Source organism: Micropterus dolomieu, linkage group LG11 (assembly GCF_021292245.1).
Source record: "Micropterus dolomieu isolate WLL.071019.BEF.003 ecotype Adirondacks linkage group LG11, ASM2129224v1, whole genome shotgun sequence".
Taxonomy (NCBI): Eukaryota; Metazoa; Chordata; class Actinopteri; order Centrarchiformes; family Centrarchidae; genus Micropterus; species Micropterus dolomieu.
The window spans coordinates 26,482,811-26,508,169 of NC_060160.1; the positions used below are offsets into that span (position 1 = coordinate 26,482,811).

The following is a 25,359-nucleotide window of genomic DNA, read 5'->3' on the forward strand; positions in this document are numbered from 1 at the left end:
TCGGCCGAAAATAGCAAAAAAACACTTTGGGTGTTCAGCCTAATACGAACAAAGACCAAATCAATTTTACCGAACAATTATGTTGACATGTCAGCAGTGTGAAAGCATTTTAAAGTGTCCGAGAAAGACGCAAAAATTGCCGTTTGCAGACACTGTTCTTCTGAATTGAACTCCACTCCATCTGTGGCTGACTTTATAGAAAAGGCAACAAACCGCTTTGAGTGTTTCTGTCACTCGTTTGTGAGAAGGCATTTAAGCTAGCCGCACCTAAGTTTGGAGTGCACACGTATTCAAGCCTTTGTGGTAACTGAAGCAGCCCAGAGCGAGCTGACAGGCAGGTTAGCAACTTTATCCTGTCAGTTTGTCTCTTTACAAAGACAAGTGCTGCAGGATGAGAGTCCTACCTGAAGAGAGGCTGTGAAGTCTTCATGTTACGCCATATGAGAACCACATCCAACATTATTTATCAAACCGCGTCGGACTTTACTTGACTGAATTTAGCGCGAGGAAACACACGTGACAACGTCCGGGTTTCAAAATAAGGTGTCTATACAGGATGGAAATAAGATTAATTGGATTATATTCACAGAAAGTATAAAACATATTACATGTGTACATTAAAAGTAAATGGTTGAATGTAATTTACTTTACCGGACCCGCTTAGGTCTCGGACCCATCCACCATGGTCTCTCCAAATCCTGTGGGAAACTCTGAGTAAAAAGCACATTTTGACTGTTTAATTTATGCAATGGTGAAAAACCTTGTTCTGTGTTTGGGAAAGTTTTTCATTATATTCGGCTTTGGCCAAGAATTTTCATTTCGGTGCATCCCTAAAAATTAGAGTTATTTGTTTTTTTAACATAAACACACTATCAGCCATGTTTTTTTTTGTCATTCACAAATATGGATATCCAATATCTTTCAAGCTGTAATACAGTTTTTTGTTGGGTTTTTTTTGGTGCCGACTGAAAGGAGTTTGATAGGAATGTGTGACAAAGATGCACCTAAATACGTTTGTTTGGAACTAGCCAGTTGGCATCTGATGGACTGTTTCTAATACTCCTGCTGTGTTTGCCAGTCACCATGGTGTGTTATGATTATGACACTAAAATTGAAAATGTTATTTGTTCTTCATCTCTCTGCCCCACCAACTCCCCAAACTCCTCTTCTTCACTACAGGAGACCTTACGGCAGTTAATAGTCATGCCCCTTCCTAACATCCTCTGCATCGCCAAGGATCCCATATCAGGTAGCGCACACTCCCACACATCAGATACCCTGTTACTAATCACATCCTACATATATATCCATAACCTCCTTGTCTTTAATAGAAATGTATTATAGGCACATATCTTTGCAAATACTCACTCATGACCATACTATACTATATATTGGAATGGTCTTTCTTAACCATTTGTCTACCATCTTATTTATGTAGCTACATTCACCATGAGTGTGAGGAGATTCCCTTTCATCACAGGACATAATCTTGTTCACAGTTTCCAAAGTCTGCACTGAATTGTGTAAATAAATGTATGTATGTTTCTTCTACTTGGGTTCTGCTTCCATTGCATCATTTTCAACATCTTTGAGAATTGAAGCAGGAGGTTTCTTTTTGCTGCTGATGTTATGATGCATATCAGGCACAGGATTAGGTGGTTAGATGCTTTATTTAATTGCTGCTTGATCGTTTCAAACTTTAACATGTAGTGAAGTTGCGTCGACTGAAAGAAAATTCATAACAGTATATATTTATTTACCTGATTGCATGTACTCTGTTGCAGTGAACCTCAGTGAGGTTTTCCTGTTCTGATAAAAATGATTAAAAATAAATGTGTGATAGGCTGTTTGCAATGACAGAAACAAAATAATGTGAGTGGGCGATCTGCTCTGAATCTTAGAAAGTCTTTCAAACATGTCGTGCTAGGCGTGTTGTTTGCATGAAGAATCACTGATAGAGAGAGAGAGATTTTCCAATCCTCCTAAATTTCGGGTACCTTGTTGTGATATTTTGGTGAACCCAAGTACAAATGACATCATTCTAAGGGAGAAAATATTTCATAATGACTCCAGTGTCTGTGCAGGCAGTGGGTGCCATGAATGCTGTTTAATGATACGATGTTTACTGTGAGAGTCATTGCAGCAAGTAGCAATGCGCAGATTAAAAGTGTAGATACAGCCTGTGTCTTTGCAGAGTTTGCGGTTGCTGTTAAATTGAGTTACATATGAGTCTGCAGTCAGTAGTGAAAACTGAAAGGTTTGAAACAGCCTCAATCACCATCAACATTTAGAGTATTACTTACTAGGTTCAAAGACTTGCTGTGAGATTTTTTTTTTTATTAACCTTTTCTCTTAAAGTGAGTTTTTATTTTCACTTTTGTTCAGCTGTAACACTGTTGCTTGTATGTGAAGTGCTTTGTAAACTCCGCTCCAAAAAGTTGCTGAAAGTTGGTGTGCATTCTGATACAGTCTGTCTCTGTTTTGTTTTTCCAGCTAAGAGCATGGATGAGCTACAAAATCTTTTGTTGCTGATACTAGGCTGTGCTGTCCAGGTAACATACACATGCTCACACACACACACACATACACACACACCCAAACCCTGCAGCTTACTGAACCACCCTGTCTCTCCCAGGAAGCGCATTTGTGTCTGTTTGGTTTTGCATGTCTGAGCACAGCCGTTCAGTGTGCCTGCTGATAAGGTGCAGAGTGGGACTGGATGTGGGTGGGACTGCAGGATCAAAAAGCACATCCAGTCACATGGTACTATATAATGAAAATATTGGGTTTTTCACAGTTTATGAGCCTTGCTTGAAGGCACTGTAACGGTAATAAATATTTGTATAGGTTAATGAAGTTAACAACAATACTGTGAGTGTATACCAACAAGTTTTGAAATCAATTTTGGGAACCATGAACTCAATTTAAGAATGAACCAGATATGGCAAGTTAGAGTTAACTGGGTTACCTGCAGTTAAAGAGAAAGGGCTCACCATGTGGGAGGTCAGGGCAGAGGTGGTTTCTCTGTCTGAGCCTTGGGAGACGTGGGAATGAGAGACAACAGTTTATTCTTCTTTATATCTCACCTGTTGCTTATCTTCCATTGCTCACGGCTGTTCCGTTTCTCACTGCCTGCTTCCTAATTTCCGTCCCTTTTCTTTCAGTCTTCTCTCCTTTTGTGTCTTACCCTACCTGTACTGGTTCTACTAGTTCCAGTAAAGAGGGAGGCCACAAGGGAGCAATGAATGGATAAGAGGAAAGGGGGGGGGGGGTGGATAAAGCCACGTGAAAATGTTATTGATGTTGTGCAAAATAACTCTCCAGCCCAGAAGTGCTCAAATTAACAATAGCTAATCAAACTTGCTTTCTAAATCAAACTACATTTCCCATTGTCCTTTTGTGCTTGACACCAATGTAATGGCAACAGAGAGAAACAATAACTACCACAGTTTTATTCCATGTGTGTTTTCATTTCCATTTGTGTGTATGTGTCAGTGTGAGCGTAAGGAGGAGATGATAGAGAAGATCAAGCTGCTGGACATTGAGACCCAAGCTGCCATCGTCTCTCACATCCAAGAGGTGAGTAGAGCACAACGCCAGCCCATGATACATGCAGATCACATGCAGAAGTTCAGATATTTGTTGTTTTTTCCCCTCCAACTTCACTGAAATCATGACTAAACATGATGAATAACTATAAACTAAATTATAAAGACTAAATTAACTAAATAATCTTAATTCAACCTTTTCTGGCACTTTTACCACATATCAGTCTTCATCAGTGTGTAGCTGGATGATGGCTCATCATGTGACCCAAATATGTATGGATTTTTTAACTAGTCACCTGATAACATGTGGGTGTAAATGGTGTAGATCGCTCTGTTCAAAGATGGTCTCCAGCATCAGATGTAAATGTCCTCCTTGAACTTTGGCCGTTCAATGACTCCTGCATGAAACTCTGTGCAACATAGAACTTTATCTTAGTTAAGGTGATTAGAGTTCAAATGAGAGATCGGTTTATGTAAATGCTCTGTACTTGTATAGCGCTTTTTTTACACTACATCTGCATTCACCAGTCATACATACACTGAGCCTAAGTGCTCAAACGGAAACTAACATTCACACTCATTCATACACTGGCGGAACAGCCGCCAGGGGCAAATCGGGGTTCAGTATCTTGCCCAAGGACACTTCGACATGCAGCCAGGGGGAGCCAGGGATTGAACCGCCGAACTTCCGAATAACGGCCAACCCGCTCTACCTCCTGAGCCACAGCCGCCCCCATGTTGTCCCACTTTATGGCAGAAGGAAGCCACTCTACATCTATGTGTAGCTTGACCTATGCTGTATATTGTGCGTGTGTGTTTGTTTTTTTGCAGGTGACTCATAACCAGCTAAATGTTCTTGACCTGTCCTGGCTGGAGGAAGGATCAGAGCTTGCACATGAAGAGCTGGAACCTCTGTCCCGCAACATGGCTGCGTCACTACGGCAACTGATTGAGCAGAGAGACAAAGCCAGTGAGGTACTGAGACTCTCACACAACAACCAAACAACCACTGATATTGGTATTTTATTAGTAATGATTAAAGATTTTATACACTTAATACTTTACAAAATCTCTGTTAAAAGTCCAGTCATTATTGCCTACTTCCTTTATGATGGATAACATGCAGTAAATTTAGGTACATATGTTTGGTTATTGTGATTCCAATTTGAAGTTTTCCTTTGTGAAATGCTGTAATGAGTTTTCACTTGCACACAATAGTCCATTTATGTCAGGAAATTGGTCAAATTTAAAGATATTACCAGCTGTCAGAAGTCTGCTCGTAGCATTATTTCGATGGGAAAAGAAGACTTAAATGTGAATTTAGCAAAAACACTTCTGCTTTCCAGATGATTGTGGATCTGACCCAGGAGAAGGACTACCTGTTCTGTCAGCAGCCCCAGGAAGGGTGCAGGAACCTGGGGATGGGCAGTCCTGGAGGTGTGGGACTGAATAACGGTGAATCGGCTATGACTGTGTCTGGGCTGACCAAAGAGGAGAAGCAGCATCTGTCTGTGGAGCTTGCTGATACCAAGGCCAAGCTCCGCAGATACCGACAAGAACTGTGAGCCTTTTACAACTTAGTCCAACAAGAAAATTAAAACCTGGATGTTGAAGAGCCTATACAGTATACAAACTATCAAATAATTTCAAGCTGCTCTTATATTTTTATGCTAACATTATATGACTGCTTGTAATGTGAAAGGTGTTTCTCATCGTCAACCCACAGGAACAAAGCTTCCCATGTGGCACTCTGGGTATTGCTGGTTTAAGGCAGAACTGTGGTGATACAAGCTGCAGCTGGAAGTCATTATACATCCGACAATGTTTATCACACTGTCGAGTTCTGATGGATATACAGTGTAATCACACAGGGGATCCAACCATTTGGAGATAAACTATACGCTCCCTTTTTACACACAACAACTGGAAGTCATTCTGCATAATATACGGTCTTGATTGTTTTACCTACATATATTAAAGACTTACAGTAAGACAGGTTGACTGTATGTGTCTCTAATCTCATCATGGTTAGTTGTCAAACTCTTAAATTACTTCAACCTATCTAGACAATACCAGGGTAATAGGTTGTAATATGATTAATTTTTAATAAATGTTTGTGTGTGTTTGTGTTTGCAGGGAGGAGAAAACAGAGCAGCTGATGGATTCAAAACATGAAGTGGAGCGTCAGGATCAGGAGTTACAGAGACTGAAACAAGAGGTCAGTACCTGTTTATAAGCAGTAGTGTCAGCTCAGTATGACTAGAGGAAAGAAAGAGAAGAAAAGCAAACTGGTCTGCATGCTGTCTGTCTAAAGTTAGGGAAACACCCCCCCACCACACTACCATGCCCCACGCCCCAACCCCTCTCAAATCCCATCCAATGCTACCCAATACTTGGAAGTTTTTTTCTTTCCCTGTCCTGTTTATGTGCAGAAATGTTTGTAAAGCTTGATTTATACTCCTACGTAGGGTAGCCATGCATTTATACTTGCGCGTCGGTGTCTCTGTCATTCTGCAATTACACACCCAACGCTTGTTGGCAGTAGCGCTACAGCATCCACTGTGTTGACTTTTGCCGGCCGAGCAGGCTAACTTCCGGTTTAGCCCTCTGATAAAGTGTATGGGGTAAAATTGTATACGTGCGGCTGGTGAAGCCTTTTCAAATGTTATCGACCGAATAGATCACATTCTGATAATGAAACGGGTCATTACGCTGTGACGGTCAAATACACCGTGTTACAGCCGCTGGTTTGGCCGCTAGTAGAAGTTACCTCAAAGCAAGGGGCACTTCCTGTCGGCTCGGAGGCATAGCGAGGCTACCCAGCCAACCAATCAGTTCTTAGTTACATTTTTGAGGAGGTGCACGTCAGGCGACGCAGGAATATAAATTGCACTTAAGAGACTACATTGTGTCTTTCTGTCATGTTCTGTATTTAATGAATGTAATGTATGAAAGAGTTTAATTACAAATTAAAGGAGCATCACATGTTTATTTCAGAAGAAAGGTGCCAATATGTTTGTCCATGACAGTAAAACAAAGTGTGTGTGTGTGTGTGTGTGTGTGTGTGTTCAGAACCAGCTTCTGTCTTGTGAGGCCCGTTCGGTCAGAGTTTACCGGGATGAGGTAGACTCACTGAGGGAAAGAGGGGCCCGGGTCGACCGTCTGGAGACTGAACTGACCAGATGTAAAGAGAAACTCAATGATGTTCATTTCTACAAGACCAGAATGGAGGTACAAACACAGCCTCACACTACATACCAATATACACTTTACAGTGGAGCAGTTCTTAATGTTGACACTATGAGAGACTATATCCTATGTTGGTACTAGACCTGGGCTGGTATGAGGTTTTATATCAAATATCAATATGTGTATACCAGCTAAATTGAATTATTGTATTAAATCACAGAAACGTCGTACTCTGCTCCCTGCTCTGTGAAGTAAGGTGTGGGGTGAAACTAGCTGATGTTAGCTAGTTAATTAGCCGTGTTGTGTGACATGGTAGCAAGCCAGTAGTATTTATTTCACTGGCGCTAAACACGCTAACTGTCTTTGCTTGTTGCAAATGTTCATTTCAGGATAGTGTGACCTTGAATTTAGCGAATAGTGACGAGTGGTGCTCTCCTAGCGTACATGGAAAGTTCTCTCTTTTGATTAATATATTTTGGCACTGTAGCATTTTTTCTTTAATAGTGATAATTTGCTGGTGAAATTGATATACCTGGTTGACTTATAACTATAGGATTTATTGAGCACTTTATTTGGATGCTTAGTGTTTTTGAAATGCGATAACCTTTCAGCTGACAGAGGAGACATAAACGCACCATGAAGCCAGACTGACTGACAGCTGGCAATGGCATTTCTCTCAATGTGTGTGTATTTGTGTGTGTGTGGTCATTCAGGAGCTCCGCGAGGACAACCTGACTCTGATGGAGACAAAGGTGCTGTTGGAGGAGCAGCTGTCAGCCTCGAGGGCGCGCTGTGATAAACTGCACACATTGGAGAAAGACAATTTGTTACTACGAGCCAAAATACACGACCTGGAAATGGTATTACCCTGTAACTGTTGTGGGTTATTGACATATAGTAATATATGTTCTAACAACAATTGATAAGTCAAAATATCATGCATAGGCCTTTTTAAAAGGCTTTTACCCATTGTTGCCTTGCATGTCAGTACAAACTACTGCCTATTAGCAATCTCAGTTGAAAGTATTGGTATTAAACTTTTTGCAGAAGTACTCACATGTTTGTTAGGTTTGATAATTGTGTGTATGTGTTGTACAGGAGAGGGACAATGAACGTCGGAGATTGGAGGAGCTGGTGGAGGAGAACATGCTGCTGGAGATTGGACAGAAACAGAGTATGAACGAGTCAGCTCATCTAGGCTGGGAGCTGGAACAGCTGGCCAAAAACCAGGACAGCACTGACACAGAGAGTAAAGACACACACTTCTTTCCTATTATTTTCTGTTGTATTTGTGTGAACAGAAACGTTCTCTATATTTTGCCAATACAAAAGTATTTTCCTCTGCTACAGCTCGTAAGTCGTTGGTCCATGAACTAAACGAGTGCGTCTCCAGTCGGGTGTTGAAGCTGGAGAAGGAGAACCGGGAGCTTCAGGCCTCTATAGAGAGGCTGAAAGAGGAGAACCACGTCCTGCAGCAGCAGCAGCTCCACACCCAGGAGCTGGACAGGGAGAACCAAAGCCTCAGCACGAAGGTAGGAGGCCTTAATGTGTTAAAACTCCTCGTACAGTGTGGCTCAGCACAGGCTGGGTCTACAAAATTTACCTGAATTAATGTGGAGGAAGAACAGATTTAGATGTTTCTATTACTTGTTAATCATTTGTATGTAACTAATAACTACAGTACCTTTTTTATATTGTTTGTTAGTTGGAGCGTCTCCAAGGTTTATTGGACCAGGAGAGACTGACCAATCAGGACATGGAGTCTCTGGGAGAGGAAATATTAAAAGAAAAACAGAGTTTGCAGAGAGAAATGCACGCTGTGAGGGCAGAGAAAGACAGACAGGTAGTCAACACAGTCACTCATTCACTCAGGTAAGACATTGTTAATGTTTTTATGAGATACCAAAATGCCATTGACACCTTGTTCCACTCGTCCTGTCCAATCAGATCTCAGAGTTGGAGAATGAGAAGCAGCACCTCTCTGATGTGGTGGCGTCCTTCCAGGAGCGTGCTCAGTCTAATAGCGAGTCGAGGGTCCGCGAGGTGGAAGCGGAGAACCGCCTACTGCACCAGAACATCACTGACACCAGTTCCCGATTGGCCAGCTTAGAAAGCCAACTCAAACTAGCCAATGAGGAGGCAGAGAGGCTGAGGGAGAGGGCGGGACGGTGTGAAGAGGTGGAGAGAGAGGCGGCAAGGCTGGAGAGGAGCAGGGACGCTCTGAACAGAGAGGTAAGAAAATAAGATTTTATTTACAATTCATGTGGGTTTTCTTTATGTTAAACTCTAACTGAACTGATACAAAATTACTAAATGAGCCACACTTTCCTTTTTGGCCTCCAGGTGGTCTCTCTGCGTGCGTGCAGTGAGCGGTCAGAAGCTTTAGAGAAGCAGATGTCCTCCTTGGAGCAGGAGGTGCACAGGCTAAAACGGGAGGCAGAGGAGGCCCAGCGGGAGCTGCAGCGATTGGGGAGGCACGAGGCTGAGAGCAGTCTGCTGTCGAAGGAGAACCTGGACCTGCGCTGCTCCCTGGAAAACCTGCGCTCCTCATCCGCCCGCCTGGCCTCCCTACAGGAGGAGCATAAGGAGACGCAGAGAGAGGCACAGGAGCTGCAGAGGAGGTTGGAGGAGGCCAGAGAGGAAGCACAAGGAGAGAGGAAGAGGGTAGAGAGGCTTGAGCTAAACGTGGCAGCTGTGAACCAGGAGAAACATCGCTTAGAAGAGGAATTACATAAGAGCAAAGAGGAGAGGGAAGAGGCAGACAAAGAGAGGCGGCAGCTGGAGGCCAGAGCAGAGGACCTGAGAAGGGAAGTAGAAGAACTAAAAGAAGAGCGAAGAAGGAAGGAGGAAATTGATGAGGAGAGGAGGAAGCTCCAAGTGGACTTGGACCAGTCAGAGAAGAGCAGGAAGCACCTGGAGAAGGAGAGCTGGAGGATGAGAACACTGCTGGAGAGTAAAGAGGCAGAGCTGGAGGAGAAAGCCAGGCGATTGGCTACAGTGGAGAAAGAACACGCTGCTGTGAGTAAGGAAGTGGATAGGCTGAAAGAGGTGGCAGTCAAAGCCAAGGAGGTAGAGAGGGAGAACAAGGATCTGCAGAAACGGGCGACTATTGACAAGCGGACTCTGGCTACTCTGAGAGAGGTGAGTGGACACACAGCGAGTCTGCAGAAATGGTCAAGATAGAAGAGCTAAACAATATTTAGAGTTGTCCCCCTGACAACCAGAATAGTACTTGACAAAACAATCAGTCGGTCAATTTATTTACTGTTATTGAGCTTTTAATTGTATCACACCATTTTCATCAGTTTGTCCAGATGTCATGGAAATTTGTTGTGATTAATTTATGGACTTCTCCATGTCTGCTTAAAAGCTGAGTTTCAGATTTCATTCTTGACCTTTTCTAGAGCTTTCAGTTGTGGAGCATATTTACAGTAGCCTACAAACCTTGTCAGTGAACTGTGAGTGCAAAAAAAAGAGACAAAACCAAAATAATCGTGATTTTGATTTTAGGTCATATCGTCCAGCCCTAGTCTCAACAATTACCAGTAGAATTAAATAGTTCTACAATAAATATATAACCAAGTTCACTATATCTGAACTGGTATATACAGATTTTAATACAAGACTAATATCGGCTCTACATTCGGACTAATCTACCATAAACATTATTCTAACCCTGACCTGCATTTTATCGTCTCTATGGAAATGTGTATGCAGAGTTTCAGAGTTGTGTTTTATGTGTGTATCTTTGTGTGTGCAGGAGTTGGTGTCAGAGAAGCTGAGTGTTCAGCAACAGAGTGTTGAGTTGGAGAGAGTCAACGAAGAACTGGAGAAGATTGGACTGAACAGAGAAAAACTACTGCAGCAGGAGCACACACTGGATGACAGGTAGTTTTCTCTGATATGCTGCTATTTTGGTCCTGTTCTAGGGCTATAATCAGATTTAACTGATTTCATGTGTAGAAACAAAGCTTGGATGGGTGATTGATTGGCGGACTGTGTATGTCAGCAGGTACAGGCTGCTGGAGTCCCGGCTGGAGGAAACTGTCCAACAGACAATCAAGATGAAAGAGGAGAAAATCTCTTGTCTGGAAAAGAAATTAGAGGAGAGCAGCAACCTCAATGCTACGCTACGTGCCGAGCTAGCCACTGTAAGGACATACATACAAATTATGTATGTTGTGTATGTTAAAATATAGCATTGCATGTAGTTACTTTAACCTGAATAAATCTTTATCCATGCAGCTTGTGTTGTGGGTGGGAAACCTGATGTGAGGGATGGGGAAAAATGAAAAAAGGAGATGGAACATGTGTAAATGTGTTTGTCCATTGCACTGCTGGTACAAAAAAAGATGTGAGTTAGTGATTTCCCACATTAATGAAAAACAGCTTCAGTATTAAATAATGATAATTTTACAATATTAATTCAGATGTGAATTATAATGAACACTTGTGTGTGTGTGTGTTAAAATATGTTTCTTGTCTGCTGTAGGCTCTGCGTCAGCAACAGCTGGAGGAAGAAAACCACTACTCCCAGCAGCAATTTGGGAGCGACCGAGGTCAAAGGTCAGCCACTGCTGAGCTGCTACGGATCAAAGATCATCTCATTGATGTAGAAAAGAATGTAAGATTTTCCCTTTTTAATTCCTGAATAAAAACCTCACTGTATATCTCACATTAATTAAGTTTATTTTTTTATTTTTTATTTTTTTAATATTGTTAGGTATCTCATATATTTGTATTTCTATTTGGATATTTTATGTAGCATATTTATTATTCTTTTGTATGTTTATTTTCATATACTTTTTAAATTCACCCTTTTTTTTAAATTAGTGTAATAAATGTTATCTGTTTAATTATTGGAGCATCATTGTCACAGGAATTAGTTGATGTGCCTCTTATCTAACATTTGGATGTTTTCTTTTAGTAGCTTAAGTTCTTAATTGGTGCCGTTATTTTGTCCAGAATTCCTCCCTGCAGACAGAGAGCAGTCTATTGAAGGAGCAGCTCAAACAGCTGGAGAACCAGAACACATCTATTAACTACCAGATGGTGACGCTGCAGCGACACACCACCACCCTGCAGGAACAGAATTCAGCCTTACATACACAGACAGCAAAACTACAGGTAAACGAGCTAAGACGTTGCAGTTACATAATTTGTACTATGTTTCTCCAGATAATGTTTTTTATTTATTTATTATCACTGAGTTGTTATGGGTCTTACTGTCTCTTAGGTGGAGAACTCCACGCTCTCCTCCCAGAGTGCATCTCTCATGGCCCAGAATGCTGTGCTGCAGGGCCAAGTCACCGCCTTAGAGGCTGAAGTAGAGTCATGGCAGCGACAGCGTGAGGAGGCGTGGCGAGGCAGAGAAAGCGTGCTAAGCGACCACGAGCGCCTACTCAGTGTTCATGAGAGGCAAGCACAAGAGTATGAGCAGCTGATCAGTCAGCACACTGCAGTGAAAGCCAAACAGAGGGCGCTAGAGAGTGAACACAGGGCGCTGCACAGCAAGTAAGTGAATAACATACAAACACACTGAAGTTAACGCAGGACCAAAAAATTATCAGGAAGGAAAATGTAGTAAATTATAATCACTTACGTCTTTTGTTCTTAAGGTTGTTATTTATGAACTGTGTATAATATTACTTAAGTTTGCCTTTTGAGTCAGATGGCAAATGAACATTCATCAGCTTTTAATGGAAGGAGCTCAAATAAATTTAGTCTTTGTGAAATGGCGTCACAGTGAAATGGCGATTGGAGTACCTTTATCTTTCGTAATATGACATTTGTAAGTGAAACGGAGTGTGAACTGTGGGACTATTCACCTCCATCCATATCTCCGTCACCGTTGTTAGAGCAGGTGGAGGGGAGGGCATGAGTTAAATTAATTAGACCTCAAACACATTCTTTGGAAATGGAAACGAAGCTTTTTCTAGCTGAAATACAAACTCACACGTCCTGCTGTGATAGTAAATAAAGTGCAGTTTTAAAGGAAGAGGAAAAGTACCATTATTTCTTATCAGTTCCAAACAAAATAGACATCAGCTGGTGTTTAGTAGTTATAAATCTATATTTAGGTCATAACTAAATTTGGCCTGTCTAGTAACTAGCTACACTGTAATCCTAATTACTAGTTGTAATATAGTTGTAGTAGATTAAAGTAACAGCATTTATTGCAACTTTATACTGCAGAGCAGAACGTCACTAGCTCAGTCTGTAAACAGATGCATGGAGTCACATGAAACAACATGGACACTGTGTTCATGTGCACACAGTCAAGTTTAATTTGTTGATTATTGACAGTTTGTACACACATTGTATTTTACCACCACCGGTGGCTGTAGGTCACAGTCTTATTGATCAGCGACAGGGACATCAACCAACACATTGCCACTATAATAACCACAGCCCAACCCTCCTTAATTCAAACTATTTGCTGTAATTATTTGTTCTATCTTGTTTCCAGGGTATTATTATCCTGATGTCCTTTTTTGGCCCAATCCTGATTAATATTTGGGATCTCTGATACTGATCAGATACTTACAATATTTACCTAAATGTTGATTTAAAAATGATACGTCTTCATGAACATCCAAATACGGAAGGTTCTGGGTCAAAACAGTTAAATTGATGAGCTTAGATTAATGAATAAGGAAAGAGTAACTTAATGGGTCTCTTGAACGTAAACTTTACTGATCTGCTAGAGAGAAGACTTGTCACTCTGTTGAAGTTGTTGGGACTACAAAAACACTCACAAACCGAAAAGCCAAGTATTTTTTTTTGGCCTGTCATCAAATTATCCACCCTGCTGCTTGCTGTGTTTTGTCATTCTAACTGGTCAGTGACAAGTTAAAAAAGAAGAGAAGCTGCTTCTCTTTTTTTACACTGATTTTGCTAATAAAAAATCCAGTAGTAGAGTACAGTAAAGATAGAATTTGAATGGCTTTATTTTGGGCGTTGCCAATACATTAAATATGCCCAGATCACCCCCATGCCGATGTTTAAGATCGGTTTTAGACAGTTAAGTTAAAACTTTTCCATTACTTTTGTAAAGGTTTCAGATATGGTTTACTATTTGGTTAATGATAGAGAACAAGGTGGATTTGATTGTAGATTTATATTATTTATTGTTAACTTTGACGTGAGTTGACTCCAATATGTGGGAAAGCAGGGTGACAAAAGTAGGTGCCATACTCTGCTACATGCCATCAAAGGTTTATGTAATCGCCATGAGGCTTGCTCAAGTTGTAATCACAGATGGTATCAAGTAGCTCTGTCTGTCTGCAGGTACTGTATTTTGCAGCAGCAGAAGGAGAAATGGGAGGAGCAGGAGGGGCGGGGTCAGAAAGAGAAGGAGGAACTAAACCAGGAGATCCAGAGGAATCGCCTTCTACAGCAAGAGAATCTGCAACTAAAGACAGAAGTGGACAGGTACTGTATGTTTATACTGAGTCACACTGTCAGACATTGATAAAAACAGATCAGCTTTGAAGTTGTAGGTATAAGCTATGAAATGGTTAAGTTCAGGTACGGTGCTTCTATTGTCTGTTATGGTCAGAGGCAGAATCTGGGAGCACTGTTAACTACTGATTTTAAGACTACATGAGTTGGTCACTCAACTTTCCTCATTGGTATTCTTTCCCTTCTTTCTCACTTCTTCTGTTTCCCCCTTTAGATTGACAGAGAACCACTCACAGCGGTCAGAGCAATGTGAGGTGCTCCAGCAGCGCATAAATGAACTCAAGAGCTCATTAAGCTCCGCCCAGTTGGAAGTGAGTCGATGGATGACACAATATGATTCGCTAACGGAGCAACACCAGGGCCTGGATCTAACCATGACCAAACTAGACAACCACTGTGAGGTAAACAGGGCCTTTTAGTTCAGTTGTGACAGATATTTATTGTGACACAGCAGTGTTTGAGGGCAGTGTTCAGGTATTCTCCTTCTTCATCTTCCCTTAAATCACCAAACTATAAAAGTTTGAGTTGTAAACCAAGATTCACTTTTCAACTTTGATCCAGAAAAATGCTACTTCTTTACAATAGCAAAATAGATGAAATTCAGAGTCCTCTTCCCTCTTATAAAATCTAAGTGTGTGTGTGTGTGTGTGTGTGTGTGTAGCTGCTGAGTCGACTGAAAGGGAATCTGGAAGAGGAGAACCACCACCTCCTGAGTCAGATCAACCTGCTGAGCCAGCAGAACCACACTCTGCTGGAGAGGAGCATGGAGAGCAAAGAGCTGTATCACCAGGAACAGAAACTATACATGTAACTGTACACAACACCCGCCTGGAATACAAACTACACGTGTAGCTGCATACCATAAAACACCTGTCCTTATGTAGTATACACCACAAGTAACACAAACTATAAAAGTACATTTTGAGCAGACACCACCATTGATGTGTAATTATCCAGAACTGCTTTTAAAAAATGGACCTAGAGATAGTCATATAAACTGTTAATGCAAAGAAGCTTCAGAGAGATGGGGGGGAAAAAATTACAACGTGTTGTCTGTGTTTCTTTCCTTCTTCGTCTCTCTTCATCCAGTGATAAGCTGAACACTCTTCGTCGTCAGAAAGAGAAACTAGAGGAGAAGATCATGGACCAGTATAAGTTCTATGACCCAACACCAAAAAAGTAATGCTTTTATCTACCATTTTTATTTTTTTTTTACAGAAAATGTGCAATACTTGTGTGTAGTCTTTTAATTTTCTGCAGCATCAGCCACATATAACTGTTTTATGCATTTCAGATAGTGATGTTTGATGTGTGACATAAGTGTTGGTGTTGTCAGGAGGAGTCAGTGGTCTGGAGCCAAAGCTTTAGCCAAATTGATTAAACCTCGAAAGGAGAGCAGCAGGGAGAGAGGTGGCGACCAAGACAAGGAAGGAGGCAAAGAGAGGGAACGCGCAAAGGGTGTCCCAGACATCCCGCTACCTTCCCCGCCTCCCCTTCTCCCCCCTGAGACCCCACCCCCACTTCCCCAGCGGACGACAAGTGACACGCAAGACAGCGCCCACGCGCACAGTAACCATAGCAACCACACCACCAGCCCCAGTCTGGGACCCCAGAGTCTAACACTCACACCCATCGGCCGAGGTAAACACACTCTCAGACACACACATCCAAAGATAATGAAACTGCTCTTTATACTGCAGAAATTACTGGAGATGGATTGTGATGAGTGAGGAGAATTGAATGTCTTTGGTTTTCTCTTTATGAGGTATGGTACAGAGGAAAACTGTATAAATAAAATGTTTAATTTTGAAATGCACATACATCATATATCAATGCATTTTTTGCTAATAGTTTGGTTTCAAAACCAGAAAGGTTTGGATCAGGCACACCTCTCTATCTGCTCCTATAGAGGGCACTGTTGACCACCACATAACTGACTGAATTACTGACAGTTGCTACACCTCTGTTTCTCTCAACTAATAACATCCACGGGATCTGTTCTCCACTCCCACGTTAACCAGTCTCTGCTCCTGCAGTAGAAATACTAATAGTACAATTATATTTTACGCTTTCTAGTGTTTCATGGTACTTTTATCAAGGTGACTTATAGTGAAGTGTATACAACAATTTTCATTGAGTTTCAGTTATAGTGTCACTATTTTTTTACTATTTTTTTGCACTTAGTAGAAGTGATGTATTGTACAATAGGTTAAAAAACAATCAGAAATCAACATGAAGTAACATCAGTAGTTACTTTTCAGTGACATTTTTTTTCAAAAGGTCCGCATCCTGAAATTCCAATGAAAATATAAGAATATTATCCATTATTACATTATCCAAAATGTGTATTTTGTTTTGTGCTGGTTATAGTCTGTAGAGAAGGGTTTGGGAATGCAGTCAGAGCCACTCTGAATTAATGAGCTATGGGCAGTAATCCCAATATTAATAATAGGACTAATAATAACAGTTATTAAGAGCTGAACAGGAACACGGGGCCAGGAGGTGACTTGCAACCACAGATCCAGACTGTACAACTCTGGAGGCAGAAACACCTGCAGAAAGAGACAGAAGGAGAGGAGAGAGTAGTAGTAACATGCATTAATTGGATAAGAATGCATACAGATGTAGAAGGAGAGGAGCTCAGTGCATCATGGGAAGTCCCCCGGCAGTCTAGGCCTATAGCAGCATAACTATGGGATGGTTCATCTATAAGCTTTATCAAAGAGGAAAGTCTTAAGCCTACTCTTAAATGTGGAGATGGTGTCTGCCTCCTGAACCCAAACTGGGACCTGGTTCCACAGGAGAGGAGCTTGATAGCTGAATGCTCCGGCTCCCGTTCTACTTTTGGAGACTCTGCATTCTGGGAGTGCCATGTTCTTGTGCCGTAATTAGAGAGCTGAAACTCTGAGAATGAATGTAATATGAGTGATGCTGAGGCAACGATTTTCCTGCTTGTCAGTCACATAAAATTAATCCACTTACTTAATATTATGACTCAACAACACCAATTGGCCACACTTAGGTAGGAAAGTCGGTCAGCTAGCTAATGTTATCATACCAACCCGTGGCTACTGTAAAGCTAGATAATTAGGAACGGCTTTGCTTGCCCTGTTGTGGCTGCTTCATCTCTATTTGACTGGCTAAAGGCTTTTCATTTGAGGCTAAACAAAATAAGACTAATAATTAAGGCAGGACACTGCCCTGTGTTTACGGTGCCCTCTGAATCAATGGTAGTCATGGTCATGATGATAATGGAAATTACTGGCGGTGTTGTTACTCTGTTTCACAGCAAAATATAGTACACTGGTATACACTTTAATCCAACTTGTGACAATAGGTCGCAAGTACCCATTGCTTTATTTTTAAGGCTCACATACAGAAAAGGTTGAGAATCACTATACACAGGGTTCCTACTCGGTATGGAAAAGTATGACATTTCAGTTATTTCCAGACTATTGCCCCTGTCATGTTTTTGTAAATTAAAAAATTCAGAATTCTAAACATAATTTGATCATACAAGCAGAGTGTTTTCATGGTTTAGAGCAGGCAGCCTGCGCAGCCAAAATGTTACCATCAGGGAGAGAGCGTGGGCCAGAGCACATAGGTGCCCCCAGAAATCTTTCATAGGAGTGGCCAGAAGGGGCCCCTGGAATTCTTGGGGTGGCACACAAAATCCAAAAGCCACATCTGAATTTCAGAAATTCTTTTATGCTGTTGTAGTGTATATAGACTAGTTGATTGAACGATGTCAATATGAGAGTCAAGGAATCGATAGAGATATACTTTGGTCTCTTATTTAACAATAGATTTGACTAATTATCTATTGTCCCATAGCCAGACCAGTCTCCACACTTACAATGCACTGGAGAAAGGTCTTTCTGAATCCATTATCATTCAGGTATAGGAAGAAAAAAAAAAACACTGACTTGTTTTGTATTGATTTCAACCAATCACAATCACAATCTTCCTTGGCGGTGATATGCCCAGGTTTCAACGATGGTGCCCAAAATAGTGTCTCGGAGAACTTGTGAAAATGGCTAAATCCTCACAAAAGAAAAGGTGGGCAGAGCAAGCTCGATATTGTTGAAGGCAATGTAAGAATTGCATGCGACTGAACGATGCACACTCGTACACAGAACTCCCACTACGACTGCACATCAGAGTCTGAAAAACAACTCATAACTGCAAAATTCTGACATCTGTGACCAAATATACAAAGCATCACAAATAACCAAATATTAAGCTTGTCTGAACATTTGAGTTACAAAGTGATGTTATCTTTCTTGCTGTGAAAATGTAAATATTTAACTTCTTTCAACTCATTTTTTTCACTGTTTTTTTTAATAAAGGAGACTAATATGAATATATGTAGCACCTAGAGGAACGTCATCCAAATTTCTGCCATATTTGGCAACATAAATAGCATACATACGCAGAATGTAACTTGCATGTTAACAGTTGGATTTTAAAACCCTTTATTTACAGTGGTGTGAAAAAGTGTTTCCCTTCCTGATTCCTTATATTTTTGCATGTTTGTCACACTGAAATTTCAGTTTCAGATCAAACAAATTGAACTTTTAGACAAAGATAAGGGTTTGGATTTTTCCCCCCTTGATAATAAAAACATTTTGTGTTTACTTGTGTTATCTCTGTTTAATATTTCAACTTGTTTTATCTGAAGCATTTCAGTGTGACAAACATGCAAAAAAATAAGAAATCAGGAAGGGGCAAACACTTTTTCACACCACTTTACATAATAAACACTTGGCTAAACAAGCCTAAATTTAGATAACTCTACTCAGATGTCAAATATGGTCCTAAAATATTTACTGGTAAGTCTGGAAATTTGAGTCTGGAGAATATTTGGAATGGAAAATGTGAAGGAACCCTGTAGCTACCTGATGCAAACTTTTCATCTTTCTATCCTAATAATAGAACTGAGTTCTAATGCATGGGCCAAACTCTGTTTACATCTTTATTTTCATGGGTTCTTTTTTTATTGCTGTACTCTTTAATTGAATTCTACTCACGGCTGAGCTCAATTCACTCTTAGTTCAACAAGTGGCTTTTAAATTGAATTCCTCTGGCATGTAGAAGTTGTCACACTTCAAAATAGGAGAGGAGATATGTGAAAACATAATATTGCCAGTTGCTCTACTACAGTATACAGCTACATAAGTCTGTTTGTCATCATAGGTCAGACTCCAAGTTATGTCTGCAGTTTTTATCTGTCATTTCCTGTGCACTGAGCGTTGCACCAGTATCAAACTTTGTTTAAATTCAGAGAGAGTTGAGATCAGTCTTGAGTCTAATGCATGATTTTACAGATTTCTATTGTCTTGTTTTATTCTAATCGATTTTCTTGCATGTTTTACATGTCAATCATATACTTAACAACTTCTTTAATTTACTCACTGTCATTGTTTCATCATTTTCTTCACATTTCTCCATCTCTCCCTCCTGTTTCTCCATTCTCTCTATCTCAGCTCCTCCTGCCCCAAAACGCTTCAGTTTTCTCCGCAGTAAAAGTCAAGACAAGCTCCTCTCCCCACCCTCCTCCTCCCGTCCCTCCCTGTCTCTCACCAGACGACTGCGATTCTGGTCTTCCACTGACATCACAGACGTCCTCACTAGCCAGCCAATCTCAGCCAACGGAGAATTCTAAACTCCTCCTCCTCCTTTTTAACCATACTCATCATCATCATCTTCACTGTCACCTCCGCATCAAACACTCATCATTGTGACTCTCACTACTACTACACAAAAATTCACATAACGTATGCATGCACTTCATAAACACTAATGCAGGCGCAAGTTGCACACTCCTCAGAAAAACATACAAAGCGCACACAAACAGGTGCATGTTGCAGTTGTGAGCCAGCCAGTATTACTAGTAAGTAGTGTGTGTAGATGGTTTGTGTATGTGTGTCTGTTTGAGTGTGTGTGTGTGTGCGTGCACATGCACAGGTTTCCAAGCACACCAGGCCTGCCCACATATATCTGCATGTCCGTGAAGAGTTGTTTATTTTTTTTAGTGTCTGTATGGATCATATTGATGTGTGTGCGTGTGTTGTCATCTCCCTTATGTTCTTAATCTGGCGAGTGTGTCTCTGGGATCTCATTTCAGTCTGTTGTTGAAGTTGGTCTTAAGCAGCTGAAGATGGATCTGTTTGCGTCACAAAGCTTTGCTGCAGTTTTCTTTGTATGCGTTCAGCCGTAACAGGTCACAGTATCAACCATGCTACTGCACACTTGTCACATTGCGCCTCTCTTTCAGTGTTGTCTGTCTGAGCTTTTTAAACACCAGTTTCATGCTAACGTCAGCATCTTTAAAGCTGCACTAGCAAACTAGCAAAGATAAAAAAACCCCGATAAACAATACAATGACTTATTCACAAGTAAAACTAGAAGTAACTGCTGAGACGTGCTTGTGCTTACATCCCATTTGATCAGAGTCAGGTGGCCTACTGATAATGTGGACTGTGGCCAAAAGAACCATAAGAGCAAAATGCCAGAGCAAGTGCCTATGTATAGTGATATTTGGACTCACTAGGAATGGTCATCACTCTCTCCAGTAGTGTCTTAGTGTAAAGATACCACTTGACAGAAACAATTGCTACTGTTTGCAGAAAACATGTAAATTTGCACAGCCCAGCTTTTAATTAGAACTTTTTAATGCCAAAAAAGATTTACAGGGATTTTGTGTCTGGGTCATTTTTTCTTCCTGGTTTCCCCCACAGCACTGGGACCACAGTTCTAGGACCATAGTTCTTTTGCGAAAGCGCCTTCTAGTGGAGTGGTGGTGGTAATGCATAGCAACATGAAGGATGTTAACCCTGTCTGTTGATTATATGCAGTCGACATGCATATAATCAATTACTTAGGTTTAGGCACACACCTGTGATGGTTAGGCTAAGGGTAATGGCCTTCGGGGTTGCTGTCAAGAGTAATACAGTTCCGGTTCTAGAATTCCGGACCTATGATTGCAGTCCTGAAACTACAGCCTCCGGTACTGCAGCTACAAACTACTCGGCAGGACAGTGAGGCTGTGTTTGGGTACATTCTTCTTCATACCTTCACTGGCTTGGTATTTAGATGACTCACTGTGATGCACAGTGAGAACTGTAGAGACAGCTGCCTCCTTTACATAACTTATAGATGCCCTGGTCCTTGTCTAATTAGAATCAGATAAGCTACTTCATTGAATAATAACTGCTTGGTAAGCTTCCAGCATGCCTGAATCAATGAATGGATTCCTAATGTCTTGCTTGGCTTTCTTGCTGCTCTGTTTCACACCACACAACTTATGGTCATATTGTGGCATACAGGTCCAGAATGATTGCTTACAACATTGTGATTTGGTCTGCAGGTTTGAATAACAGGGGTCATGGTGTTTATCGTAGCAGTACTCCAGGAGGCAGCAGTGAGAGTGTCAATGGAGAAGATGGACATGGACAAGGTAATTAATGATTAATGGCCATAACATTTAATGAAAATGTAGTGATTTCGGCAGGAAAACTGAGCAACTTGATTTAGATGGAAGGTAAAGTAACTGAGAGGAGCTGTCATTTTGTGTTGATTGTGGCGGCCCCTGTGGACAGCAGCGGTAGTGTTTACGCCCCCTGGTGTCATAAAGATCTTGATGTAGCCTGTGCGTGCATTTGTTTTGGAAGAAAAACACAAATTATTTGTAGTTCTCTTTTTAATACCGCTGTTTTCAGGGTGCATAGCAATGAGGTAATGTATCTATTTGTGGCTTTGTAAGAATAATAATTGCAATATGACAATGGTGAAACAAGGTAAACTTTGTTTTAGTAGCGTTCATACACCTAGGTCACATGTAAGCTTACAACTAAAACATTTGGTTAAATTATCAACATTCCCTACTATGTTAAGCTTTGGTTTAAATTTTAGAATAAAAGGAGGCGTTTAGATCAAATACAATCTATAATGATGATCAAGGAAGCACAGATGCATCATATTATAAAAGTGAAAGATGCTGCTGCTCAGTATAATATTAATGAATTGTTTAGCAATAAGACATTGGTTTGCTCCTGACAGATTAGCCTATTTGTGTTTCCTGCCCCCAGGTCAGACCCATAAATCTCTGAGCTCCAGTGTGAGCCATCAGTCATCCTCATTGGGCCTAATAAACAATTCCAGCTCCAGACCGGTACATGGCTCCAGCCGCAGGCCCAGAGGTGAGCCAGGTTATTAATACGTGAGCCTTTTATTTAGAAATCAGAATCAGCATCAGTGTATTTATAATGGTGCGTAAAATAATGCAGGTCTGTTATATGATGAAGACTCTCGCTACAACACGTCCGACTCCGTGTTTGGTCACCATGACAACACCGGAGGTCGCCCAGGATCGGCAGACTTCAGCTACAACACCTCCAGCTCCAACTCACCTGTCAACTGCAGAGGTACACGTTCATTTTAACAGTTAACTCTGCCTAAAGCAATATGTAGCAGGATATTTTATAGAAATTAATATACACATCGCTGTTATCTATTACTGATAATAGATCAATGTACAAGATACAAGTTTTACATACAAGTTCTGACCTAAAAACCCTTGTGTAATCAGGTGGTACCCAGTCTCAGTCACTAATGACACTAATATTTCTGTCCCTCTTAAGACACATCAGATTGTCAGATTCGTTCAACCAGCCTCTCTAGTGATGATGTCATGGGCCTCAGCCAACCACAGCAGACTCTGTCACGTAGTTCCACTCTTCCATACGACCACACACCCCAGAGGGCTCAGCCACAGTATGGAGGCGGGATTAGGACTAAGACCCGCCCATCTTCTCCTGGAAGTGAGATGGTGACGCTGGAACAGTTTCTACATGAGAGCAACCTGCAGTCACCTCCTATGGTAATATTTGCATTTGTTATTTTAAAAATAAGTAGCTTTCAGTGCTTATAAAATAATAATATACAGTATTTGTACAGACATAAGAACTATAGTTAGCTCCTGTGGTAATACATACAATCAATCCCATGGAAATACAGTATATTTATATTCATTCATGTACTAAAATAACACTCTATATCCACTGTATTATGTGCACCTCCCTGTCATCTCATCCCTCAAGACAGTGAGTTGCTTACAAATAAAATAATAATAATAAAAACCCATGACATGTGTTTTCCTATATGTAGACACCTCTTCTGTTCTGGCTTTCAGAGCAGTTCATGTGGTGGGTTTAACTTAGCATAAGGGGTTAAAGACACCAAAAGTACCAAACACTCACCAGTGACAGAGGACAAATCCTTATTTCAGGGTTCCCACGGGTCATTGATTTTCTACAGAGGGGTATCTGTACAAGTCAGGTCAGCCAATATGATAACTGATCTGGGGAGGTCCGGGACATAAAAAAACATGAGTCAATCGCAGAATTTTTTTTATGTGAATCACACATTCATTGCATTTGATGGTGTTTTTCTATTTTGAACTGGTCACCCACCAAGAAAAATACATTTTGGTCATGGAATCATTCTGAATCAACCTTAAACCTTCGATAAGCTTCATGGTAGAATCAGTGCTACAGTATTAACATTCTTTAAAGTAAAAAATGTAATTAAGGTTTACTTAATGCTGTCACACATTGATTTTAAGTTCCCTCGCTGAAGAAAGTGGGGCTGATGGATTCAAGTTGATTGATTTGCTTACTGAGCTCATACTGTAACATACTCACAGTACAGCCATGAAGCTGAGCCTTTCTTATATGTAGAAATTTAATATATATTTCTGCGGGTTTGGCTGCAGAGACATTTCAAGGAAAGACACATGTATGTACAAGAAAAGAGACTTCATGTTAATTCACAACTAGACTGTGAAGGAAAATAGTAAAGATTTAATGGAAAATCGGGAGCTATGTAGTAATCCCTCAAACAGCCCCTGAATGCATTTGTTTAAAAATGTCTGTACACGTCACAAATGATCGACATTGAAAAATGTTTTGATAATGATTCTTCAGGGTCTTTCATTTCTATGGTAATTTAATACACTGTGTTCTGAGTCAGAGTGTCGTTTGAGTTTCAGTATAAGCAGTATAGACCTGTTTGGACTGTGCAGTGTAATATAGTTGTGTGGTTATTTGTAGTTTGAAAAGCACACTGATTCTGTTGCGATGCTGACATCCAACTTTAAGGAAAATTGCTTTTTACTCTGAAGCTATTATTTTGCAACCTAGCACCTCACATGAAGTAAGAAACGACACGTTCTGTTAGAGAGCATTGCACATTTGAGTTATGCCGGCCTCTTGTCATTATTAATAAATGCAGTTTAGGCTACAGAGCAGATCACACTGCTGGCTCATGCTGACATTACTGATAGTTTCCAGCTGAGCAACAGCTACTCATTTACTAGTCATTGTTCAAATGTATTAAAGTAGTAGTTGTGAGACAGACTCCTGCCTACAAATCAGATGTTTCATTCCAGCCTGTCATCGACATATGGACAGACTGAGCCACACATGTGAAATCAGCGTGAGAATATCACTTGAAGTCACTGAACAGCTCACATCTTATCAATCTGTTAATTCCAAACAGATTTCCTGTTTCACTAAAATAACTTCACCACCCATACTAATTCTTATTGATGATCCCGCAGAGAGGGAGAGGCCTTCATGGTCGCCTCTAAAACATCACACAATCCTATGACGATAAAATATTTAATACAGGATGATTCGGATAATGATTTAAATCAATATCATAAATAATGTGATAAATGCTGATTCCCTCCCTTACATCAAAGGGTTTTGTCTCGCAACCTCAGACATTTCAGTGTAGGCTGGACACGTGAGTTCCCTCATTCTATCAGAAAAAATTATTTTTATCTTCACAAAATGCACAACAGGAAATAATAGTGTGATATGAATGTGCTTGAGCCAGGAAGTGTTATAGATAAAAAGAATAGATGATATGGAACTGGGTACACAGTTTTGATGTTTCCAACTCTATTAACTAAAGTTTGGTGGAGTCACCCGAGAGACGCAATTGGCGCTTTTGGTCACACCGAGTCAAACCATGCTGAGTGGATACGCGTTTTTATTGCCAGTTATAACCCGGTGACCTGAGATTGGCTTTGTCTTACGTGGATGTATAAAGAGCTGCAGGTCTGATTTGAACGAGGGCGGGGCTGAGCTAC

General features: G+C 40.8%; 1 protein-coding gene across 5 annotated transcripts in view; it reads left to right on the plus strand.

The window, feature by feature from the left end:
* ccdc88c (coiled-coil domain containing 88C) overlaps nucleotides 1-25,359 on the plus strand; it is a 46,721-nt gene that overhangs the window by 15,089 nt on the left and 6,273 nt on the right. For 2 of the 5 annotated variants that reach the window (XM_046062084.1, XM_046062083.1), the window contains 27 exons: nucleotides 1,180-1,249; nucleotides 2,494-2,552; nucleotides 3,496-3,579; nucleotides 4,380-4,523; nucleotides 4,895-5,109; nucleotides 5,685-5,766; nucleotides 6,621-6,779; nucleotides 7,451-7,597; nucleotides 7,836-7,986; nucleotides 8,088-8,269; nucleotides 8,443-8,580; nucleotides 8,685-8,969; nucleotides 9,081-9,878; nucleotides 10,498-10,625; nucleotides 10,747-10,888; nucleotides 11,230-11,361; nucleotides 11,703-11,864; nucleotides 11,974-12,251; nucleotides 14,028-14,171; nucleotides 14,416-14,602; nucleotides 14,863-15,008; nucleotides 15,291-15,380; nucleotides 15,538-15,842; nucleotides 21,571-21,660; nucleotides 22,292-22,402; nucleotides 22,490-22,627; nucleotides 22,844-23,082. In XM_046062084.1, the coding sequence (XP_045918040.1) occupies nucleotides 1,180-1,249; nucleotides 2,494-2,552; nucleotides 3,496-3,579; nucleotides 4,380-4,523; nucleotides 4,895-5,109; nucleotides 5,685-5,766; nucleotides 6,621-6,779; nucleotides 7,451-7,597; nucleotides 7,836-7,986; nucleotides 8,088-8,269; nucleotides 8,443-8,580; nucleotides 8,685-8,969; nucleotides 9,081-9,878; nucleotides 10,498-10,625; nucleotides 10,747-10,888; nucleotides 11,230-11,361; nucleotides 11,703-11,864; nucleotides 11,974-12,251; nucleotides 14,028-14,171; nucleotides 14,416-14,602; nucleotides 14,863-15,008; nucleotides 15,291-15,380; nucleotides 15,538-15,842; nucleotides 21,571-21,660; nucleotides 22,292-22,402; nucleotides 22,490-22,627; nucleotides 22,844-23,082 (4,806 nt within the window). Of the gene's footprint in view, nucleotides 1-1,179; nucleotides 1,250-2,493; nucleotides 2,553-3,495; nucleotides 3,580-4,379; nucleotides 4,524-4,894; nucleotides 5,110-5,684; nucleotides 5,767-6,620; nucleotides 6,780-7,450; nucleotides 7,598-7,835; nucleotides 7,987-8,087; nucleotides 8,270-8,442; nucleotides 8,581-8,684; nucleotides 8,970-9,080; nucleotides 9,879-10,497; nucleotides 10,626-10,746; nucleotides 10,889-11,229; nucleotides 11,362-11,702; nucleotides 11,865-11,973; nucleotides 12,252-14,027; nucleotides 14,172-14,415; nucleotides 14,603-14,862; nucleotides 15,009-15,290; nucleotides 15,381-15,537; nucleotides 15,843-19,687; nucleotides 20,003-21,570; nucleotides 21,661-22,291; nucleotides 22,403-22,489; nucleotides 22,628-22,843; nucleotides 23,083-25,359 lie in introns of those variants that run through there. The other 3 variants (XM_046062086.1, XM_046062085.1, XM_046062087.1) reach the window with 3 other exon arrangements.